This window comes from Oncorhynchus clarkii, chromosome 8 (genome assembly GCF_045791955.1).
Source record: "Oncorhynchus clarkii lewisi isolate Uvic-CL-2024 chromosome 8, UVic_Ocla_1.0, whole genome shotgun sequence".
Lineage (NCBI taxonomy): Eukaryota > Metazoa > Chordata > Actinopteri > Salmoniformes > Salmonidae > Oncorhynchus > Oncorhynchus clarkii.
Window position 1 is genome coordinate 19575556 of NC_092154.1, and position 18514 is coordinate 19594069.

The 18514-nt window shown below is 45.0% G+C and overlaps 1 protein-coding gene across 2 annotated transcripts in view; it reads left to right on the plus strand.

Annotated features, from left to right (window-relative positions):
* The window catches only part of LOC139415068 (tyrosine-protein kinase Fyn-like), a 79889-nt gene extending 63079 nt beyond the window's left edge, over positions 1-16810 (plus strand). Inside the window, exons 5-13 of one of the 2 annotated variants that reach the window (XM_071162833.1) lie at positions 1712-1810; positions 2895-2998; positions 5418-5567; positions 9114-9278; positions 11387-11566; positions 12111-12187; positions 12446-12599; positions 12824-12955; positions 15033-16810. In XM_071162833.1, coding sequence (XP_071018934.1) covers positions 1712-1810; positions 2895-2998; positions 5418-5567; positions 9114-9278; positions 11387-11566; positions 12111-12187; positions 12446-12599; positions 12824-12955; positions 15033-15241 — 1270 coding nt within the window. In that variant the 3' untranslated portion in view covers positions 15242-16810. Of the gene's footprint in view, positions 1-1711; positions 1811-2894; positions 2999-5417; positions 5568-9113; positions 9279-9648; positions 9805-11386; positions 11567-12110; positions 12188-12445; positions 12600-12823; positions 12956-15032 lie in introns of both variants that reach the window. The other variant, XM_071162834.1, reaches the window with a different exon arrangement.
* The last annotated feature ends 1704 nt before the right edge of the window (positions 16811-18514 follow it).

The following is an 18514-nucleotide window of genomic DNA, read 5'->3' on the forward strand; positions in this document are numbered from 1 at the left end:
AGACAGTACATGGTAGATGCCTGTTCAGGCAGGGAATTACGTGAGCAGCCATGGGAATCCTGTGGCTACTGAGCACAGGGTCTGTTGTGTTGTCTTATGGTGGCATCTTCTCAATGAATCGCTGAGCTTGGTGAATGCAAACAACACGTTACAGGGAAGCATCCCAAACAATAAGACTCAAGTGTTTATAATGTTTGATTCTGATTGCTTAGAATAGTTTCCTATAACATGATTGCTGTAACAAGAGGACACGTGTATACGTCTTCATCATGCAATTGCACATTTAGCACATTTTTTCACAGTCTGTTTTTGTAAAACTACCTCAGAAATATGCAGGAAATACCACAGATGTTTTGTTTAATGATTACTCTGTCATTAGCAGTGACCACAGGGAAAGAAGTTAGTTGAAGCATAACAGTACTTCTGGAGATGGGAGAAGGCTGGTTCTTTGTTTGTTTACCCATGTTGTTGTTTTCTGTCTTTGCGGCGCAGCCGACTTGGTTTAAAGAGCGTTTGTTTAAGAAGACAGAAGTGGTGAATGGACTGGGGTCCATCCCGTCCCTCTCTGTCTCTCTCTCTCACTCTTCCGCCTGCTCTCTCTGCCTTTCTCGCTCCTCCTTTCCTCCCAGCAGTCCATCATTCCTCTCAGCTGTTGGCGTTAGCGTGTTAGCTTGAACACACTAGCCCTCCAGATGTAACATCCATTGTCCTCTCAGAACAAATGAAACCTGTCATGTTAGCTGCCTACTGAACGGTAGAATAACAACACTGTGAGTGGTCTTGTGTGTGTGTGTGTGTGTGTGTGTGTGTGTGTGTGTGTGTGTGTGTGTGTGTGTGTGTGTGTGTGTGTGGGCTAGCAAATAATGGACCACTCCTTAAGGCATCACCTATGTCTCCTGTGCTTTCCATGTGTGTTTTTGATGGTGTTGTGGAGGAGTCAGGGGAAAGGGGAAAACAGGGAGGAGCCTGGGGAGGAGAGGATCAATGAATGAGTGGTGGGGTACTGTGGAATACATTGACAGGAATACAGGGAGATTAAGAATGTAATGCAGTCTGGTGTTGAAAAGAAGAAGGGACTATACTGTGTTTGAGAGACAGCGAGGGATAACAGTTAAGTGTGTCAGGAAGTGGAGATATAAAAAGAAAGATGAAATGAAATGTGCGAGGGAGAGAGGTGATGTAAACTAGGCCAGTGTGTTGGGAGGACAGGAGAGTGAGCGTGATGGAGAGACGGTTGTTAGAGGGAGAGAAAGAGGACAGGAGAGAGGCAGTAATGGCTGCATGGGCATGCAAGCTGTGGTCGTTAAGAGCTCTCCCTCCCTCCTTTCAACCCCTGCTTGTATTCAGACAGTGCTGCCAACACATGCTGCCTCCCTACAGTATAGGATTCCACATGAACAAGGCATGTACTGCTACCCAATGTATTTACGTCAAATGCATTATTGATCACAGTGGTTCATTTGTTATTTCTATAGCCAATCTCCTAATACATAGTGTACATGAAACCATCTGATCCCACGTGGGTTCCTTTGGTTAGCAAGGGTTAAACCCTTTAAGCCTCACCCCTACCATGACTGACTAGTATTGCACATGTGTATTGATCAATACTGTAGGGAATGTCATGTAATGATGCTTTTCCTCTGCTCTCTCTCTCTCCATCTATCGCTCTCCCTCCCTTTCTCTGCCCCCCTTCTCTCTCTCTCTCCCTCAGTGAAGGGGACTGGTGGGATGCTCGTTCCCTCACCACCGGTGGAAATGGTTACATCCCCAGTAATTACGTGGCTCCAGTGGACTCCATCCAGGCTGAGGAGTGAGAAGCAATCTGTCATACTGGGTTTCATTGGGACACTTTCTGACAGAGCTGAATACATGGCACACCAGACACCAGGTCACAAAGTGACATTCTCCTGTCACGTCACTCACACGCACACACTCACACACACGCGCACACACACATACACACTCTCTGTCTCTCTAACCCTCTCTCTTCTCACTCTCTTTCGCTCTCTCTCCTCTGTTTTCTATCTGAGACAACAGGGAGAGAGGAAGATGTCAGAAGTTTAGACAAGCGCAGATATGCTCTCTATATCTCAGTGCCTGAAGTTAACAGTCAAGACAAGGCTCTGAGGAGAAATGTAAACATACTGGGATTTGTACAGTATGTCTCTGCAGAGCTGGCACTTTCACCGGCTCATTAAAAACACTTTTATTAGACACTATAAAAGAGAGGAGAGTTGTGTGAATTGTTAAATGCTGTGTTTTCAGATATTTGAAATGTCAGAGACAGTGTGAGAGTTTTTCCCGAGTGAGTGAGTGTGTGTGTGTGTGTGTGTGTGTGTGTGTGTGTGTGTGTGTGTGTGTGTGTGTGTGTGTGTGTGTGTGTGTGTGTGTGTGTGTGTGTGTGTGTGTGTGTGTGTGTGTGTGTGTGTGTGTATATATATACCTTGGTGTCAGACAGTGCTACAGGCCCCTTCCCCCACCTCACTCTCCATCAGACTCTGGTGAATAATGATGTCATTATTCTATTGGTGCACCACAAGGTACACTATAGCATGATGGACTTAAACAGCCAGGGTTTGTATGGGGGGTGGTTCAATCCACCAACACTGACTTATTACTGTAAGAGACACGTCATGCTCCCTCTCTATATGTATTTAGCCAGTGTTCAGCCTCTAGTCTCAGAGACCACGGCCACATGGGGATTTATTGGCAGTGTTGCAGTGAGAGTTTTAACTGGCCCTGTGACTGGTGTCACAATCAACGTGTCTCTGATCGCTGTGTATCAGATGATCATTTTTAAACTCAAAGACCCTTTACACACATAGTCTGTACCAAACCAAGATGGATGGTTTATGATTGTGCCTCCCTCACTCGTTGTTACCCACTCTTCATAGCTGGTACTTTGGGAAACTAGGCCGGAAGGATGCAGAGAGGCAGCTGCTGTTCACTGGTAACCCCCGTGGCACCTATCTCATCAGAGAGAGCGAAACTACAAAAGGTAACCACCAACTCATCTAAGTGAAGTACCCAACTGTCATACTTGAGTAAAAGTAAAGATACCTTAATAGAAAATGAGGAAAGTCACCCAGTAAAATACTACTTGAGTAAAAGTCTAAAAGTATTTGGTTTTAAGTATACTTAAGTATCAAAAGTAAAAGTATAAATATATATATATATATAAGTGTAAGTATATATATATTTTAAATGACTTCTGTTAGGCAATCCAAATAGCACAATTTTCTTGTTTTTTAAAATGTATTTAGGGATAGGGGTAGTCAACGGCACACTCAGACATAATTTACAAATGAAGCATGTGTGTTTAGTGAGTCCGCTGCATCAGAGGCAGTAGGGATGACCAGGGATGTTCTCTTGATAAGTGTGTGAATTGAACCATTTTTCTGTCCTGTTAAGCATTCCAAATGTAACAAGTACTTTTGGGTGTCAGGGAAAATATATGGAGTAAAAAGTACATCATTTTCTTTAGGAATGTAGTGAAGTAAAAGTAAAAATGGTCAAATATACAGTGCCTTGCGAAAGTATTCGGCCCCCTTGAACTTTGCGACCTTTTGCCACATTTCAGGCTTCAAACATAAAGATATAAAACTGTATTTTTTTGTGAAGAATCAACAACAAGTGGGACACAATCATGAAGTGGAACGACATTTATTGGATATTTCAAACTTTTTTAACAATTCAAAAACTGAAAAATTGGGCGTGCAAAATTATTCAGCCCCTTTACTTTCAGTGCAGCAAACTCTCTCCAGAAGTTCAGTGAGGATCTCTGAATGATCCATGTTGACCTAAATGACTAATGATGATAAATACAATCCACCTGTGTGTAATCAAGTCTCCGTATAAATGCACCTGCACTGTGATAGTCTCAGAGGTCCGTCAAAAGCGCAGAGAGCATCATGAAGAACAAGGAACACACCAGGCAGGTCCGAGATACTGTTGTGAAGAAGTTTAAAGCCGGATTTGGATACAAAGAGATTTCCCAAGCTTTAAACATCCCAAGGAGCACTGTGCAAGCGATAATATTGAAATGGAAGGAGTATCAGACCACTGCAAATCTACCAAGACCTGGCCGTCCCTCTAAACTTTCAGCTCATACAAGGAGAAGACTGATCAGAGATGCAGCCAAGAGGCCCATGATCACTCTGGATGAACTGCAGAGATCTACAGCTGAGGTGGGAGACTCTGTCCATAGGACAACAATCAGTCGTATATTGCACAAATCTGGCCTTTATGGAAGAGTGGCAAGAAGAAAGCCATTTCTTAAAGATATCCATAAAAAGTGTCGTTTAAAGTTTGCCACAAGCCACCTGGGAGATACACCAAACATGTGGAAGAAGGTGCTCTGGTCAGATGAAACCAAAATTGAACTTTTTGGCAACAATGCAAATGTTATGTTTGGCGTAAAAGCAACACCCTGAACACACCATCCCCACTGTCAAACATGGTGGTGGCAGCATCATGGTTTGGGCCTGCTTTTCTTCAGCAGGGACAGGGAAGATGGTTAAAATTGATGGGAAGATGGATGGAGCCAAATACAGGACCATTCTGGAAGAAAACCTGATGGAGTCTGCAAAAGACCTGAGACTGGGACGGAGATTTGTCTTCCAACAAGACAATGATCCAAAACATAAAGCAAAATCTACAATGGAATGGTTCAAAAATAAACATATCCAGGTGTTAGAATGGCCAAGTCAAAGTCCAGACCTGAATCCAATGGAGAATCTGTGGAAAGAACTGAAAACTGCTGTTCACAAATGCTCTCCATCCAACCTCACTGAGCTCGAGCTGTTTTGCAAGGAGGAATGGGAAAAAATTTCAGTCTCTCGATGTGCAAAACTGATAGAGACATACCCCAAGCGACTTACAGCTGTAATCGCAGCAAAAGGTGCCGCTACAAAGTATTAACTTAAGGGGGCTGAATAATTTTGCACGCCCAATTTTTCAGTTTTTGATTTGTTAAAAACATTTGAAATATCCAATAAATGTCGTTCCACTTCATGATTGTGTCCCACTTGTTTTTGATTCTTCACAAAAAAATACAATTTTATGTCTTTATGTTTGAAGCCTGAAATGTGGCAAAAGGTCGCAAAGTTCAAGGGGGCCGAATACTTTCGCAAGGCACTGTATAAATAGTAAAGTAAAATACAGATACCCCAAATGAAGTAGTTACTTTAAAGTATTTTACTTAAGTCCTTTACACCACTGCCTGTATGGTAGGACAGCTGTCTAACAGAATGTTTGATATACTGTTCATTTATCCAACTGAGCAGCTGACTATTCTATAAAATCTAATTCTGTATCTGGTAATACTATCAATCATTTCCCATGACCCTCAGTGCTAATGCATGAGGTAAGTGATTGTTTCCCAGTGACACTCTACTCCCCATCTGTGTGTCCTACAGGTGCCTTCTCCCTGTCCATACGAGACTGGGATGACGTGAAGGGGGACCACGTGAAGCATTATAAGATCCGTAAGCTGGACAGCGGTGGTTACTACATCACCACCAGGGCTCAGTTTGAGACCCTACAGCAGCTGGTACAGCACTACTCAGGTGAGAGTCAGAAAAGGTCCAAGTTGCACCATTCATACACCATTCGTTAGACATATATGACTGAAATGCATATGATAGCCATATTGCCTCAAAAATTGCTAGTTTATCATCGGTTTCAGTGCAGGCCTGGAGTTGCAGTAACAGTGAGCTGACCAAAACAGTCAGTTATACCATTCATTCACCATTATTAAAATGTTTATTAGACATCTATGAGTGGCGTAGCTATGATGACCTGTTAGAGTTACAGTAATGTACAGTGGAACTCCTCCAGGCAGAGCTGTAGTCATATTGGTGTTATGGTATAGTGGAGACAGGATATGGACGTAGCAGATGATTGGAAAGCCTAAATAGATACAAGAGTCTGGTGTCCATTTCCTTGGAGTGATCCAGAAGTGCATTATGTTGACACTGTTCATCTGTAAAATCTAATTTACACTGTTAAGGCCTCTTCAGATTTGAGAAGGGAATAGAGTGCAATTGAAGTGAAATTGAAGTAAGGGCTAGTGGTAATGTAAAACATAAATGCAAACTTCAAATACTCAGCTTAGCACTTTCTAAACTTTCAGAAAACTGTTGAGGATGCAACAGATAAGTGATTAAAGAATTGATGAAGTGACACATTTTGAAATCAATTATTTTACAACTATTGAGACACTTGTGACACTAGCGCCACTTCTTGTTGTTTGAAAAGGGGACCCTGCAAGGGTGAAGTAGCCTACTCGATCGCTCTAGTCTTAGTGTGAGTAACTAGGCCAATTGGTTCACTCTAATAGGCATGTTAGTCCCCGTCGTACAGACCATGTTCTCAGCAGACGCCGAGGACTGTTCAACGCCACTCCATTGATGATGACATACTGCATTCATGAGCACGTGTTGGTGTCAGATGAGACATCTCTCTCTCTCTCTCTCTCTCTCTCTCTCTCTCTCTCTCTCTCTCTCTCTCTCTCTCTCTCTCGCTCTCTGTCTCTCTCTTTTGCTGTCTTTCTATCCCTCTCTTTCACTCTCTCACTCTCTGTCTTTTCCTCACCCAATCTCTCTCACTTTACTCTCTCCCTTTCTCTCTTTATGCATCTCTCTACCTCTATGTATTTGTATATCTCTCTCCATGAGAATGGTGATGTGCTCCAGTTATCACATTGACATATCGATTCTTAGTCCACTGGAAATGAACCGTATGGATTTTGTGTGTATGTTTGTGTCACAGTGCATTAACCTTGTCTTTCCATGCCCTCTATTGCCACCCCAGGGGGCATATAGTGTGAAGTCCAAACACACCTCTTCAAATGACCTTGACCACTGTTGTTTTCTTCCAGGGCTTGTGCTTCTTCTGTTGCCTTTTGCTTTCTCACGATCTCTCACTTGGGTTTTTATTGAGGTTTAATTTCTATATTGTCAACGCATCTTTCCCACCGCAGCCAAACAGCAATCGCATAGGCCAAAACACCACCAGGCCAAACTACACTCTTAGAAACTAAGGTGCTATCTAGTGCCTAAAATGGTTATTCGGCTTTGAACCCTTTGAAGACCCTTTTTTGGTTCCAGGTAGAACCTGTTTGGGTTCCATGAAGAACCCTTTCCACAGAGGGTTCTACATGGAACCCAAAAGGTTTCTACCTGAAACCAAAAACAGTTCTACTTGGAACCAAAAAGGGTTCTCCTATGAGGACAGCCGAATAACCATTTTAGGTTCTAGATAGGACCTTAGTTTCTAAGAATGTAGTTTAAAAAATGAAATCTTTATCTCAGAAATACCACTTTATCTTAATAGCCAACAAGGACAAATAACTGTTTTGATACCTACTGTGTGCATGCAGTGTGTCCAACGCCAGCTTCTCCCATTTGCTGTATTGACATGTTTTATGATAGTGAGACTGAGACATAAAGTACAGTATTGATGCCAGGTCACAGCAACAGGCCCCGATGGGCTTTAATGGCTGCAGCACAGTCAGACAGCACTCCCATTGGAGAGACACAAGCCTTTATCTCCCCTTTACTACCCTGAGCAAACAGCCTGGTCCTTATCTCCGGGGGGGCCCGGGGGCCCTTGCATGTCAGGGGAATCAAAGTGGAGGGACAGCGGCGGAAGCACCATCCACACGTCTCGCTTTCAATCGATGGTGGGCAAACACATCTACTTTCTCTGCGGAAAGAAGTAACGCAAATGTTCATGTCAGGGATGAGATAACGGGTTTTCATCATCACACACTAATAGACATACAGCTACCAGCCACAATGGCTTCTGCTGTCCCTGTCTCAAATCTAGACTACAGTACCCTCCTTTACTCCCTAGTTTGCATGAACATTAAAATGTCCTAGTTGTGGTGCACCGTGTTGTGCATTAACTATGTGGTCTCTATGTGTTTAACCATCATTACAACTAGGACGTTTTAATGTTCATTTGGAGTGATTGACAGGCTGGCTATCTCCAAGCAATTACATTCATTATAATAAAGTGTTGGGAGTCACACATGCCATTAACCAGAGTAGAACCATTAATGTGGCCATCTATAGCGGGCTGTTGCAGTCATATCTGACCTTTGCTAATCACTTCATTCTAGCTTTGACTAAGAACAACCACTACACAAAACAGGCTGCAACCTAAACAACACTGACCCTTCAATTCATTACTGAATTCCTTACTGAATGCCTTACTGAATTCCTTACTGAATTCCTTGCTGGATTCCTTACTGAAGTTCTTGCTGAATTCCTTACTGAATTTCTTCCATTCAAAGGAATATAGTGAAGCTGGTAAAAATGTCACCTTCTGTGTGTCATCAACAGAGGCGACAGAATCCTAATGCGGTACTGTACGATACTTAAAGGGGGGGTGGATGGAACAGCACTCAGTGTGATTTGATGAACAGTAGCTAAGAGGGTGTTAGACAGATTGAGGCTTGACTTTATGGCCTGGGGACAGACACTGTCTGGGACATTTAGTGGGACAGATTGACTGGCTGCTGTGGTGCTTACCGCTGGATGCACCTGGAACTGTGCTGCTATAAGAGTTCACCTTAACTGACTGCTACTACTTCTTTCTCTCTCTCTCTATCCTCTCTCACTTTATCCTGTCTCTCTCTCTCTCTCTCTCTCTCTCTCTCTCTCTCTCTCTCTCTCTCTCTCTCTCTCTCTCTCTCTCTCTCTCTCTCATCTCTCTCTCTCAATCCTCACTCTCTTTATCCTTTCTCTCTCTCTCTCTCTCTCTCTCTCTCTCTCTCTCTCTCTCTCTCTCTCTCTATCCTCTCTCTCTCAATCCTCACTCTCTTTATCCTTTCTCTCTCTCTCTCTCTCTCTCTCTCTCTTCTCTCTATCTTCTCTCTCTCTCTCTCTCTCTCTCTCTCTCTCTCTCTCTCTCTCTCTCTCTCTCTCTCTCTCTCTCTCTCTCTCTTCAAAGTGCTTTGCTAACTGCTTTCTTTCAACCCCCCTCTCTTCTCTATCTCTCTCTCTCTCTCTCTCTCTCTCTCTCTGTGTCTCTGTATGCGTGTGTGTGTGTGTGTTGTGGGTATGCGTGTGTGTATGTGTGTGAACGCTCATCATGCCTGTCTGCAGAGCGGGCAGCGGGGCTGTGTTGTCGCTTGGTAGTGCCCTGCCACAAAGGGATGCCCCGCCTCACCGACCTGTCCGTCAAAACCAAAGACGTGTGGGAGATCCCACGAGAGTCACTGCAGCTCATCAAGCGTCTGGGGAATGGGCAGTTTGGGGAGGTCTGGATGGGTACGGGCAGACTCGCCTCCGTAAACGTCTGACCACAGGCTACATGAAAGGAGGCCACACTGACTGAGAAAGCAGAGACATCAGACAGAGAACAGATTCAGTCTCCTCACAACCTCTCTCTCTTAGAGAAAAGGGGAACGTCAGAAACGTCTTTACTGTTAAATGAGATCATCATCACTTGGTCTCTCCTAAGGGACACTTTTAGTTTGTGATCCATGTAAAACACAAACAATGATTTCAACAAACTGTCAATGTCTACAAACTCTGCTCTCTCAATTCAATATGGCCGCCTTCCATCTGCCTGTTTGCATGTTCCTCTCCCTGGTAGTTAACTCTGTGTGCCTTGCCTTCCATGTTCCCTCCCCTGTAGAGAGTGCGGATGGTTTGTGCTTTAATTTAACCGGTGTGTGTGTGAACTACACCCCTGATACTGTGGGCCTGACTCACGATTCCTGGGAAATCGCCAGAGACTCACTTGAGTTCGAAGTAAAGCTGGGGGCGGGATGTTTTGCTGAGGTGTGGTGTGGTAAGAACAAAATAGTTCCATCATTTTCTTTTCATTTCTAGTGAGGGGTGTCCGGGAGGAAAATTTGATAACTTATATATATATTTATTTTCTAAGTATAGAATCACCTGAGGACATTTTCAGTCTATAAATCACAAAATGAAACTTTTGTGCAGGTGGTTCAGTTTTGTATTGTAATGGTTAATGAAAATGTAAGTTATCGTTCTTTTTTTCAGGATACCCTACATTTTTGCAAATATTATTTTATCATGCTTCATTTGAGGGCTTAAAGGCTTAAATCAGTAGTCTAAAAGTAACTTTTTAAACATACAATCCTACTATTATTTTAATGTATCTTGTGTAGAACTGGCTAAATGAACTACTTTTGAGTCCAGAGTTTTAGATCAAGGGTGTGTCCTGTTGTAATGTTTGGACATTCTGTTTATGGGTTTGGGGTTTTGGTTGGGGTTAGTCCCGGCTGATAGTCTAGCCCCACACCCTGCTGCCAGTGACACCCGGGATCCCATTACCTCAGAACCCAGCGGGTGACCTCAGCACAGTCACTGCACAGTACCAGGCCCCAAAAAGACTGACGAGGCCCAGCAGTCATAGCTGTGTCACTTATCAACACCGCTCTCCAGGATTTATTCAAATTCTTAAATTAAAATCCCCAAACTCACCGCAGTAGAAAAGCATGTGGATCCCAAATGTCACACACTGACTCGAGGTCTGTCTTGCCTTTAGGTCACAGTTAATATTTTGGCATTATTTACTGTGACAGCCCTCATCCCAAATGGCATCCTATTCCTTATATAGTGCCCTACCTTTGGGCACTGGACAAAAGTAGTACAGGAATAGGATGCTATTTGGGACGCTGCCACAGAACAAGCTAAATGACCTCGTATGAAGAAGACCCTGATTCAATGGTTCAATGTTTCACAGTGTACTTACTGACACAAAGGCCTGAAGCTGTAGGTACACTATTGTAGAGAACAGTGGCATGCTCACACTGTGCTACAGTACAGTAACTTGCACGACACCAGAGAGGGCCTTACTTACAGGGCTTTTGTTTTTGTTAACTATCCTACAACGGATTATCCTTTCCCTTGTTGGTATATTGTGGGGTTTAAAACCTTGCCACATCTCTCTCATGGCTTTTGAAAGCCATTTGTAATGAAGGGTCACTATAAATGTCATACACATTGATTTGTCCCTCAGGACAACCTTTGTGCGTGTGAATTAAAGGCAAGCAGACGTCAATGTCCATTTCTGAGTTGTGTGCTGTGTTGTTGTATTTCAAAGCAAGACTTGTCTGTTTATTGAGTTTTTAGATATGTACATACTATATTGTACACAGTATTACTTATTGAATTCACAACAAAATGGTCTCAAGTCTTGCTTTGTGACATGATGTACTGTATACATCAATGAACAGTTTTCCAGATCCAGATTGAGCCTAGTCCTGGACTAAGAAGCATGCTCAATGGATAATCTCCACCGAAATAACCTAGTCCAAGACTAGGATTAAACTGTCTAGGAAACTGGCCCCAGAAGTTGTGAGATGTGATGGCTGTACTTCTACTTTGTTATTGGTGGGTAACAGGAACGTGGAACGGCACCACTAAGGTGGCGGTGAAGACGCTGAAGCCGGGCACCATGTCTCCTGAGTCCTTCCTGGAAGAAGCCCAGATCATGAAGAAGCTCCGGCATGACAAGCTGGTGCAGCTCTACGCTGTGGTGTCTGAGGAACCCATCTACATCGTCACTGAGTACATGGGCAAAGGTATTGTCAATCACACACCCATGAATGGACGCATGCACACATAGACAGACACACACACACCCACACACAGTTCATGTTGAAACACACACACACAATACAATACCTTTGTCCACGTACTCTGCGACGATGCTATGGAGAAAACGGACCCTAGAACTCAATATTTCTTTAAAGAATAATCCAACATTGACACTGTGGTGAGCCAGCACCTTCAGTGACACGCTGTAGGCCTAGCTAGATAGACTATGTAACCATCTGCCTTGTTGCAAGCCCTGTGTGTTTTTTTCAGTGCAACAATAATTGAAGCCTATAGTTAACTATGGCACAGTTGGCCAACAAGCTGACATTTACGAGCACCACAAGAAAGAGCTTCAGATCCCTCAATTAAGTGTATAAAAAAATGGGCTGAAAACATTGTTTCTTTGACAAGCTGGGAAGGAATCCCACATGTAGGTCAGACTGTTAACTGACGTTCAGAAGACTTGTTTCAATAAAGATCTTCTATTTCAAATGCATGTTCTGACAACAGATATCTCCTGTTGTTTAGGAAGCCTCCTTGATTTCTTGAAGGATGGGGAGGGACGAGGACTGAAGCTGCCCAATCTGGTTGACATGGCAGCCCAGGTAAGCCCCGATAAAGATGTCACTCACTCAGCTCTGTGTTTATATAACTGAACTCTGTGTGACCACAAACAAGACAACTCAGAAGCACTGAAACTTCAGGACAGGGGTGTGTCACCGTGTGTTGTATTCTTTCTGGAACTACAGGGGTGTGTCACCGTGTGTTGTATTCTTTCTGGAACTACGTTTAACTCAGTGATTTTACTGTCTGTCTGTCTGTCTGTCTGTCTGTCTGTCTGTCTGTCTGTCTGTTTGTTCCAGGTGGCAGCAGGCATGGCGTACATCGAGAGGATGAACTACATTCACAGAGATCTGCGCTCGGCTAACATCCTGGTCGGGGACAACCTGGTGTGTAAGATCGCCGACTTCGGATTGGCCAGGCTGATTGAGGACAATGAGTACACAGCACGGCAAGGTGAGGTCACACACACACACACACACACACACACACACACACACACACACACACACACACATACACATACACACACACACACACTAATGATTGCCTTAGTTCATGAAGAGAGTGGGAGAGAACAGTGTCTCTGAGAGACACTCCCATCTCTGGAGAGAATGAATACCAGTAGCCATATGTAGTTACATTCTGTCATCCACTCATCCCCCTCTGTTCTCTCCCAGGTGCTAAATTCCCTATTAAGTGGACAGCCCCGGAGGCTGCGCTGTTTGGGAAGTTCACCATCAAGTCAGACGTGTGGTCGTTCGGCATCCTGCTCACTGAGCTGGTCACCAAGGGACGGGTACCCTACCCAGGTGAGGAGGATCAAGGGACAGATGACCAGAGAATCAATGGTTCCGTCTCCAATGGCACCATAGGACTCTGGTCACTATGTAGGGTAGCAACCCAATGGTTCCGTCTCCAATGGCACCATAGGGCTCTGGTCACCATGTAGGGTAGCAACCCAATGGTTCTGTCTCCAATGGCACCATAGGGCTCTTGTCACTATGTAGGGTAGCAACCCAATGGTTCCGTCTCCAATGGCACCATAGGGCTCTGGTCACCATGTAGGGTAGCAACCCAATGGTTCTGTCTCCAATGGCACCATAGGGCTCTGGTCACCATGTAGGGTAGCAACCCAATGGTTCTGTCTCCAATGGCTCCATAGGGCTCTGGTCACTATGTAGGGTAGCAACCCAATGGTTCCGTCTCCAATGGCACCATAGGGCTCTGGTCACCATGTAGGGTAGCAGCCCAATGGTTCCGTCTCCAATGGCACCATAGGGCTCTTGTCACTATGTAGGGTAGCAACCCAATGGTTCCGTCTCCAATGGCACCATAGGGCTCTGGTCACCATGTAGGGTAGCAACCCAATGGTTCTGTCTCGAATGGCTCCATAGGGCTCTGGTCACTATGTAGGGTAGTAACCCAATGGCACCATAGGGCTCTGGTCACTATGTAGGGTAGCAACCCAATGGCACCATAGGGCTCTGGTCACTATGTAGGGTAGCAACCCAATGGTTCCGTCTCCAATGGCACCATAGGGCTCTGGTCACTATGTAGGGTAGCAACCCAATGGCACCATAGGGCTCTGGTCACTATGTAGGGTAGCAACCCAATGGCACCATAGGGCTCTGGTCACTATGTAGGGTAGCAACCCAATGGTTCCGTCTCCAATGGCACCATAGGGCTCTGGTCACTATGTAGGGTAGCAACCCAATGGTTCCGTCTCCAATGGCACCATAGGGCTCTGGTCACTATGTAGGGTAGCAACCCAATGGTTCCGTCTCCAATGGCACCATAGGGCTGGTTCCGTCTCCATTGGCACCATAGGGCTCTGGTCACTATGTAGGATAGCAACCCAATGGTTCCGTCTCCAATGGCACCATAGGGCTCTGGTCACTATGTAGGGTAGCAACCCAATGGCACCATAGGGCTCTGGTCACTATGTAGGGTAGCAACCCAATGGTTCCGTCTCCAATGGCACCATAGGGCTCTGGTCACTATGTAGGGTAGAGGGTGCCATTTTTTGGACTCAACCCATGTGATATAATGTTCACATCCTGACAGAGCTCAAGACGATGTGTGTTGTGTTTGTTTTGATTAAGTTACTATTATGGATAAGCCTCACTTGTATTAAGAATAGGTAGAGGACTATGGTGCAATTATAAAGTACAACAACAGCTTGTATAACAAGTTGCAGGCAGCTCCTGCTGTTTACGCTAAAGAAAAGAAGAGGTCTAACCACGGCTGAGTAACTTTGTTTTCCTGCCAGAATCAGAGATTTAGAACTGTTAATCCAGGGTCTGCCTCTGGGCTGCTGCTAGCCCATGTGAGAGGACTGGTCAGGGGCAGGGAGTTGACTGAGATCAGCGCGAGGGAGGGAGGGAGGAACACATGTTTGTCTAGATGGGCCACTTCACTGAGCTGGTGTGGGAGGGAGGGAGGGAGAATGGGCACGAGTGGAGGACTTGCACGCTATGGAGGCCAAGCTGGAGCTGAGGGAATAATAGCATCATCCTAACAGATGTCTTAGCAGCTTTCTCCGGACTCTTCTTGTTGATGCAGAGGCTACATCTCTTAGCTAATCAAAAGCGGATAGTAAGCCATTCAAACATCCCCAGGTTGTAAAACTTGTAACCCCTGTGTTACATAAATGCTTTTCCAGGTCCAGATATTGCCTTACGGTCAGCATCTCTGAGGTTTAAAGCTCAATGTCTCTGTCATTAAGGTCATTCATTAGAGGTCAAAACTGATGTCTTTCATTGAACTGTCTTATCGGCTACTTTAAAAACCTCTGCTGTAGTTACTGAACTTAGCTCTATCTCTTTTCCTGTGTGTGTCTGTGTGTGTGTCTGTGTGTCTGTGTTTGTCCGGCGCGCGTGTGTGTAGGGATGAACAACCGGGAGGTGCTGGAGCAGGTGGAGCGAGGCTACAGGATGCCCTGTCCCCAGGACTGCCCCATCTCCCTCCACGAGCTCATGGTGCAGTGCTGGAAGAAGGACGCCGAGGAGAGGCCCACCTTCGAGTACCTGCAGGCCTTCCTGGAGGACTACTTCACAGCCACGGAGCCGCAGTACCAGCCAGGGGACAACCTCTAAACGCTGGGTTGGGAACAGGACTGGACTGAACCGTAGCTCTCTGGAGCCCCACCAGGGACCAGGGACCTGTACATCTTCCTCAACTTAACAGAGCATCTTGTCTCAACTCTCCTCACTCTCCGTGGCTGACCCTGTGACTCAACAGACTGGATACCAGAGGTTTTGTGTGTGAGGGAAAGTGGGGTTTGATCTAGCTGGGGCTGGGTTAAATAGGTTGGGCGTGTATGGGTTATGAAGGAGGGAGGGAGAGGGGAAGGGAGGGAGATTTGGGTGTGGTTGGGTTTGTGATGATGCAATGAAATGCCTGTATTCAATGTAAATATGAACAGCTTGTTTGCTTAACTTTTGGGCTTTCTTTTGTTGGTTTGTTTGTTTGACATATTTTCTCCAGCACAATAATGATGATGACGATGATAATAAAGAAATTATGACCATTTCAAAAGTGCACCATGAGACCAATATCTCAAGTTATCTGGTCTCTTCCAATCCAGATTCTCTTCCAATCCAGATTCTCTTCCAATCCAGATTCTACAGGACATTCCTTTCTTTGCAAAGTCATCTGTTTTACCGACTAGGCTAGCATGACAAAGTAGTCCATTTTTCTAGCAATGCTTCTTATGAAGTAAGTTTGATATGATTCATCAATGTGAGATAGCTTTGTCCTCCTCATAATAATAGATGTTGGGCTAATGCTGTAACAAAGTTATTTTACAAATAATGTATGTTACATTTTGTAATTGCAGCCAAACGTGTAAGAATTATACTTTTGAACATATCTCTTCTCGCTTACCAGATTTTAAGAAGAGTAAATAACGGGGAAAAATCTGTCTTTCCGGGTATTATTTAGTGTGTACTGGAAGGGCATACCGTTTATTTAAGAAGAGAAAGATGTATGTCGACATTTAATGGTCATATTTGAACTTGTATGCAGAGTTCCATTTCAACAGCCATTCCAAGGCATCCATCTCATGGACCTTGTTTCCTCCATGATGTGTAGCCATGTACTGGGAAGTCTTAGTGGGTAATGTCTCTTCCTCCCTCTGTGAACAGTGACATGTCCCCATTCACCTCATGTCCCACCCTAGGTCTGTCTGTATGCAGTACAGCACCACCAGTAGGATCCTTTCTCAGCTCATTTCTGGACCACTTCCTTTGGATTACTTTACCTCTTTTATGTTTAAACTGACATGGATATTTTAAGTCTTGTGTCTTTTGTTTCAGAGTACGTTTTATTGAACCTTAATTGCTAGATCTTTGAGGAATGGGTTGTACTGTATCTTCAAGGGGAATGTTGAAAGACACTGGTGAAACGTCCAGCTGTAAAGCTTGACCGTGTTTTGTCTCAATGTAGTATTTGTTCTTATCTTAAGACGGTTAAAGTGATAATCGGGATCTGTTTAAGATTGAACCCCATCGTTGTTTTACAGTTTTACAACTTAATGGTTTTAAAAGTGTCAGTAATCTTCCTAGTTTATTTCTTCCATTTTCCATTTTTTTACATTTCTGTTTTGTTAATTCAGTGGTTTGGCATTTGAAATTCAAAAAGAACAATAAACATTTTACACTCTTTCCATGACACTTATTTTATTTTTATGTAATTGCTGCTTCTATACGTTGTGTCTGTTGTGTGTGTATTGTGTACATTGTAATCCACTAGGCCTGTCCATCTCTGCCTTCATGACCACCTGGTGTTGCTAGAGGGTGGAAAAGAAGAGGTTTGAAGAAGACTCTCTAGCCCTGTTTATAACTGCCGTTAACATGCATTCAGGTATAAACAGGGCTTCTCTCCATCTCTCTCACTCGCTCTCTTTTTGTCTCACTCTCTCATTCTAGCAGAGGAACAGACGGACTGGACCTTTGACAGCTGTGGTTCTCCAGCTCCATAGCTGTATGATAAGGAGAGGGCCAGCAGCCAGCAGGTCTCTCCAGACCCATAGCTGTATGATAAGGAGAGGGCCAGCAGCCAGCAGGTGTCTCCAGACCCATAGCTGTATGATAAGGAGAGGGCCAGCTGCCAGCAGGTCTCTCCAGACCCATAGCTGTATGATAAGGAGAGGGCCAGCACCAAGCAGGTGTCTCCAGACCCATAGCTGTATGATAAGGAGGGCCAGCTGCCAGCAGGTGTCTCCAGACCCATAGCTGTATGATAAGGAGAGGGCCAGCAGCCAGCAGGTCTCTCCAGACCCATAGCTGTATGATAAGGAGAGGGCCAGCACCAAGCAGGTGTCTCCAGACCCATAGCTGTATGATAAGGAGAGGGCCAGCTGCCAGCAGGTCTCTCCAGACCCATAGCTGTATGATAAGGAGAGGGCCAGCAGCCAGCAGGTCTCTCCAGACCCATAGCTGTATGATAAGGAGAGGGCCAGCACCAAGCAGGTGTCTCCAGACCCATAGCTGTATGATAAGGAGAGGGCCAGCTGCCAGCAGGTCTCTCCAGACCCATAGCTGTATGATAAGGAGAGGGCCAGCTGCCAGCAGGTCTCTCCAGACCCATAGCTGTATGATAAGGAGAGGGCCAGCAGCCAGCAGGTCTCTCCAGACCCATAGCTGTATGATAAGGAGAGGGCTAGCAGGTCTCTCCAGCCCCATAGCTGTATGATAAGGAGAGGGCCAGCAGCCAGCAGGTCTCTCCAGCCCCATAGCTGTATGATGAGCGGGCCAGCAGCCAGCTGGTCACCTGAGGAGGTGCTAAATGACTGGTACATGACCTCAGGGCAGGCCTGCAGCGGGTTGAGGCACCAGTGCCAGGTAGATACAGGGGAACACTATGGCCAGACACGCATACACACATAGTCTGCAGCTCAGGCAATCAGTAGTGACACACCTCACACCTCATCATGTAGCTCATCAACTCCATTGGTAAAGGTTGCTTAGGGACAGCTCAGCTATGACAGGCTCACACATCAGAGTCAAATACACAGCTTTGTAGCTCAGTGTTGAGTCATGTGATCACTACCAGCAGCAGCATCAGTCCTGTTGTTTGTTCTCCGTTATTTGATTTCTGAATCAATGTTTATGGGACGAGTCGTGATGGCTGATAAGTTGCAGGACATGTGTCTGTTATCAGGCGAGAGTCACTGCACAATCTCTGTAATAGAAAAAGCATTATGTTAGCAGGTAAGTGTGGAACATTATTCACTTTTTTTCTCTCCAGGTTCTACAGTAATCTTGAACAAGACCAATCTGACAGTGAGTGTTATTTTTCTGTTAAGACCACAAGAGGGAGTCTTTTCCGTGTGTGGGTGTGTCACTGGCAGGGTGTACTGAGCTCAG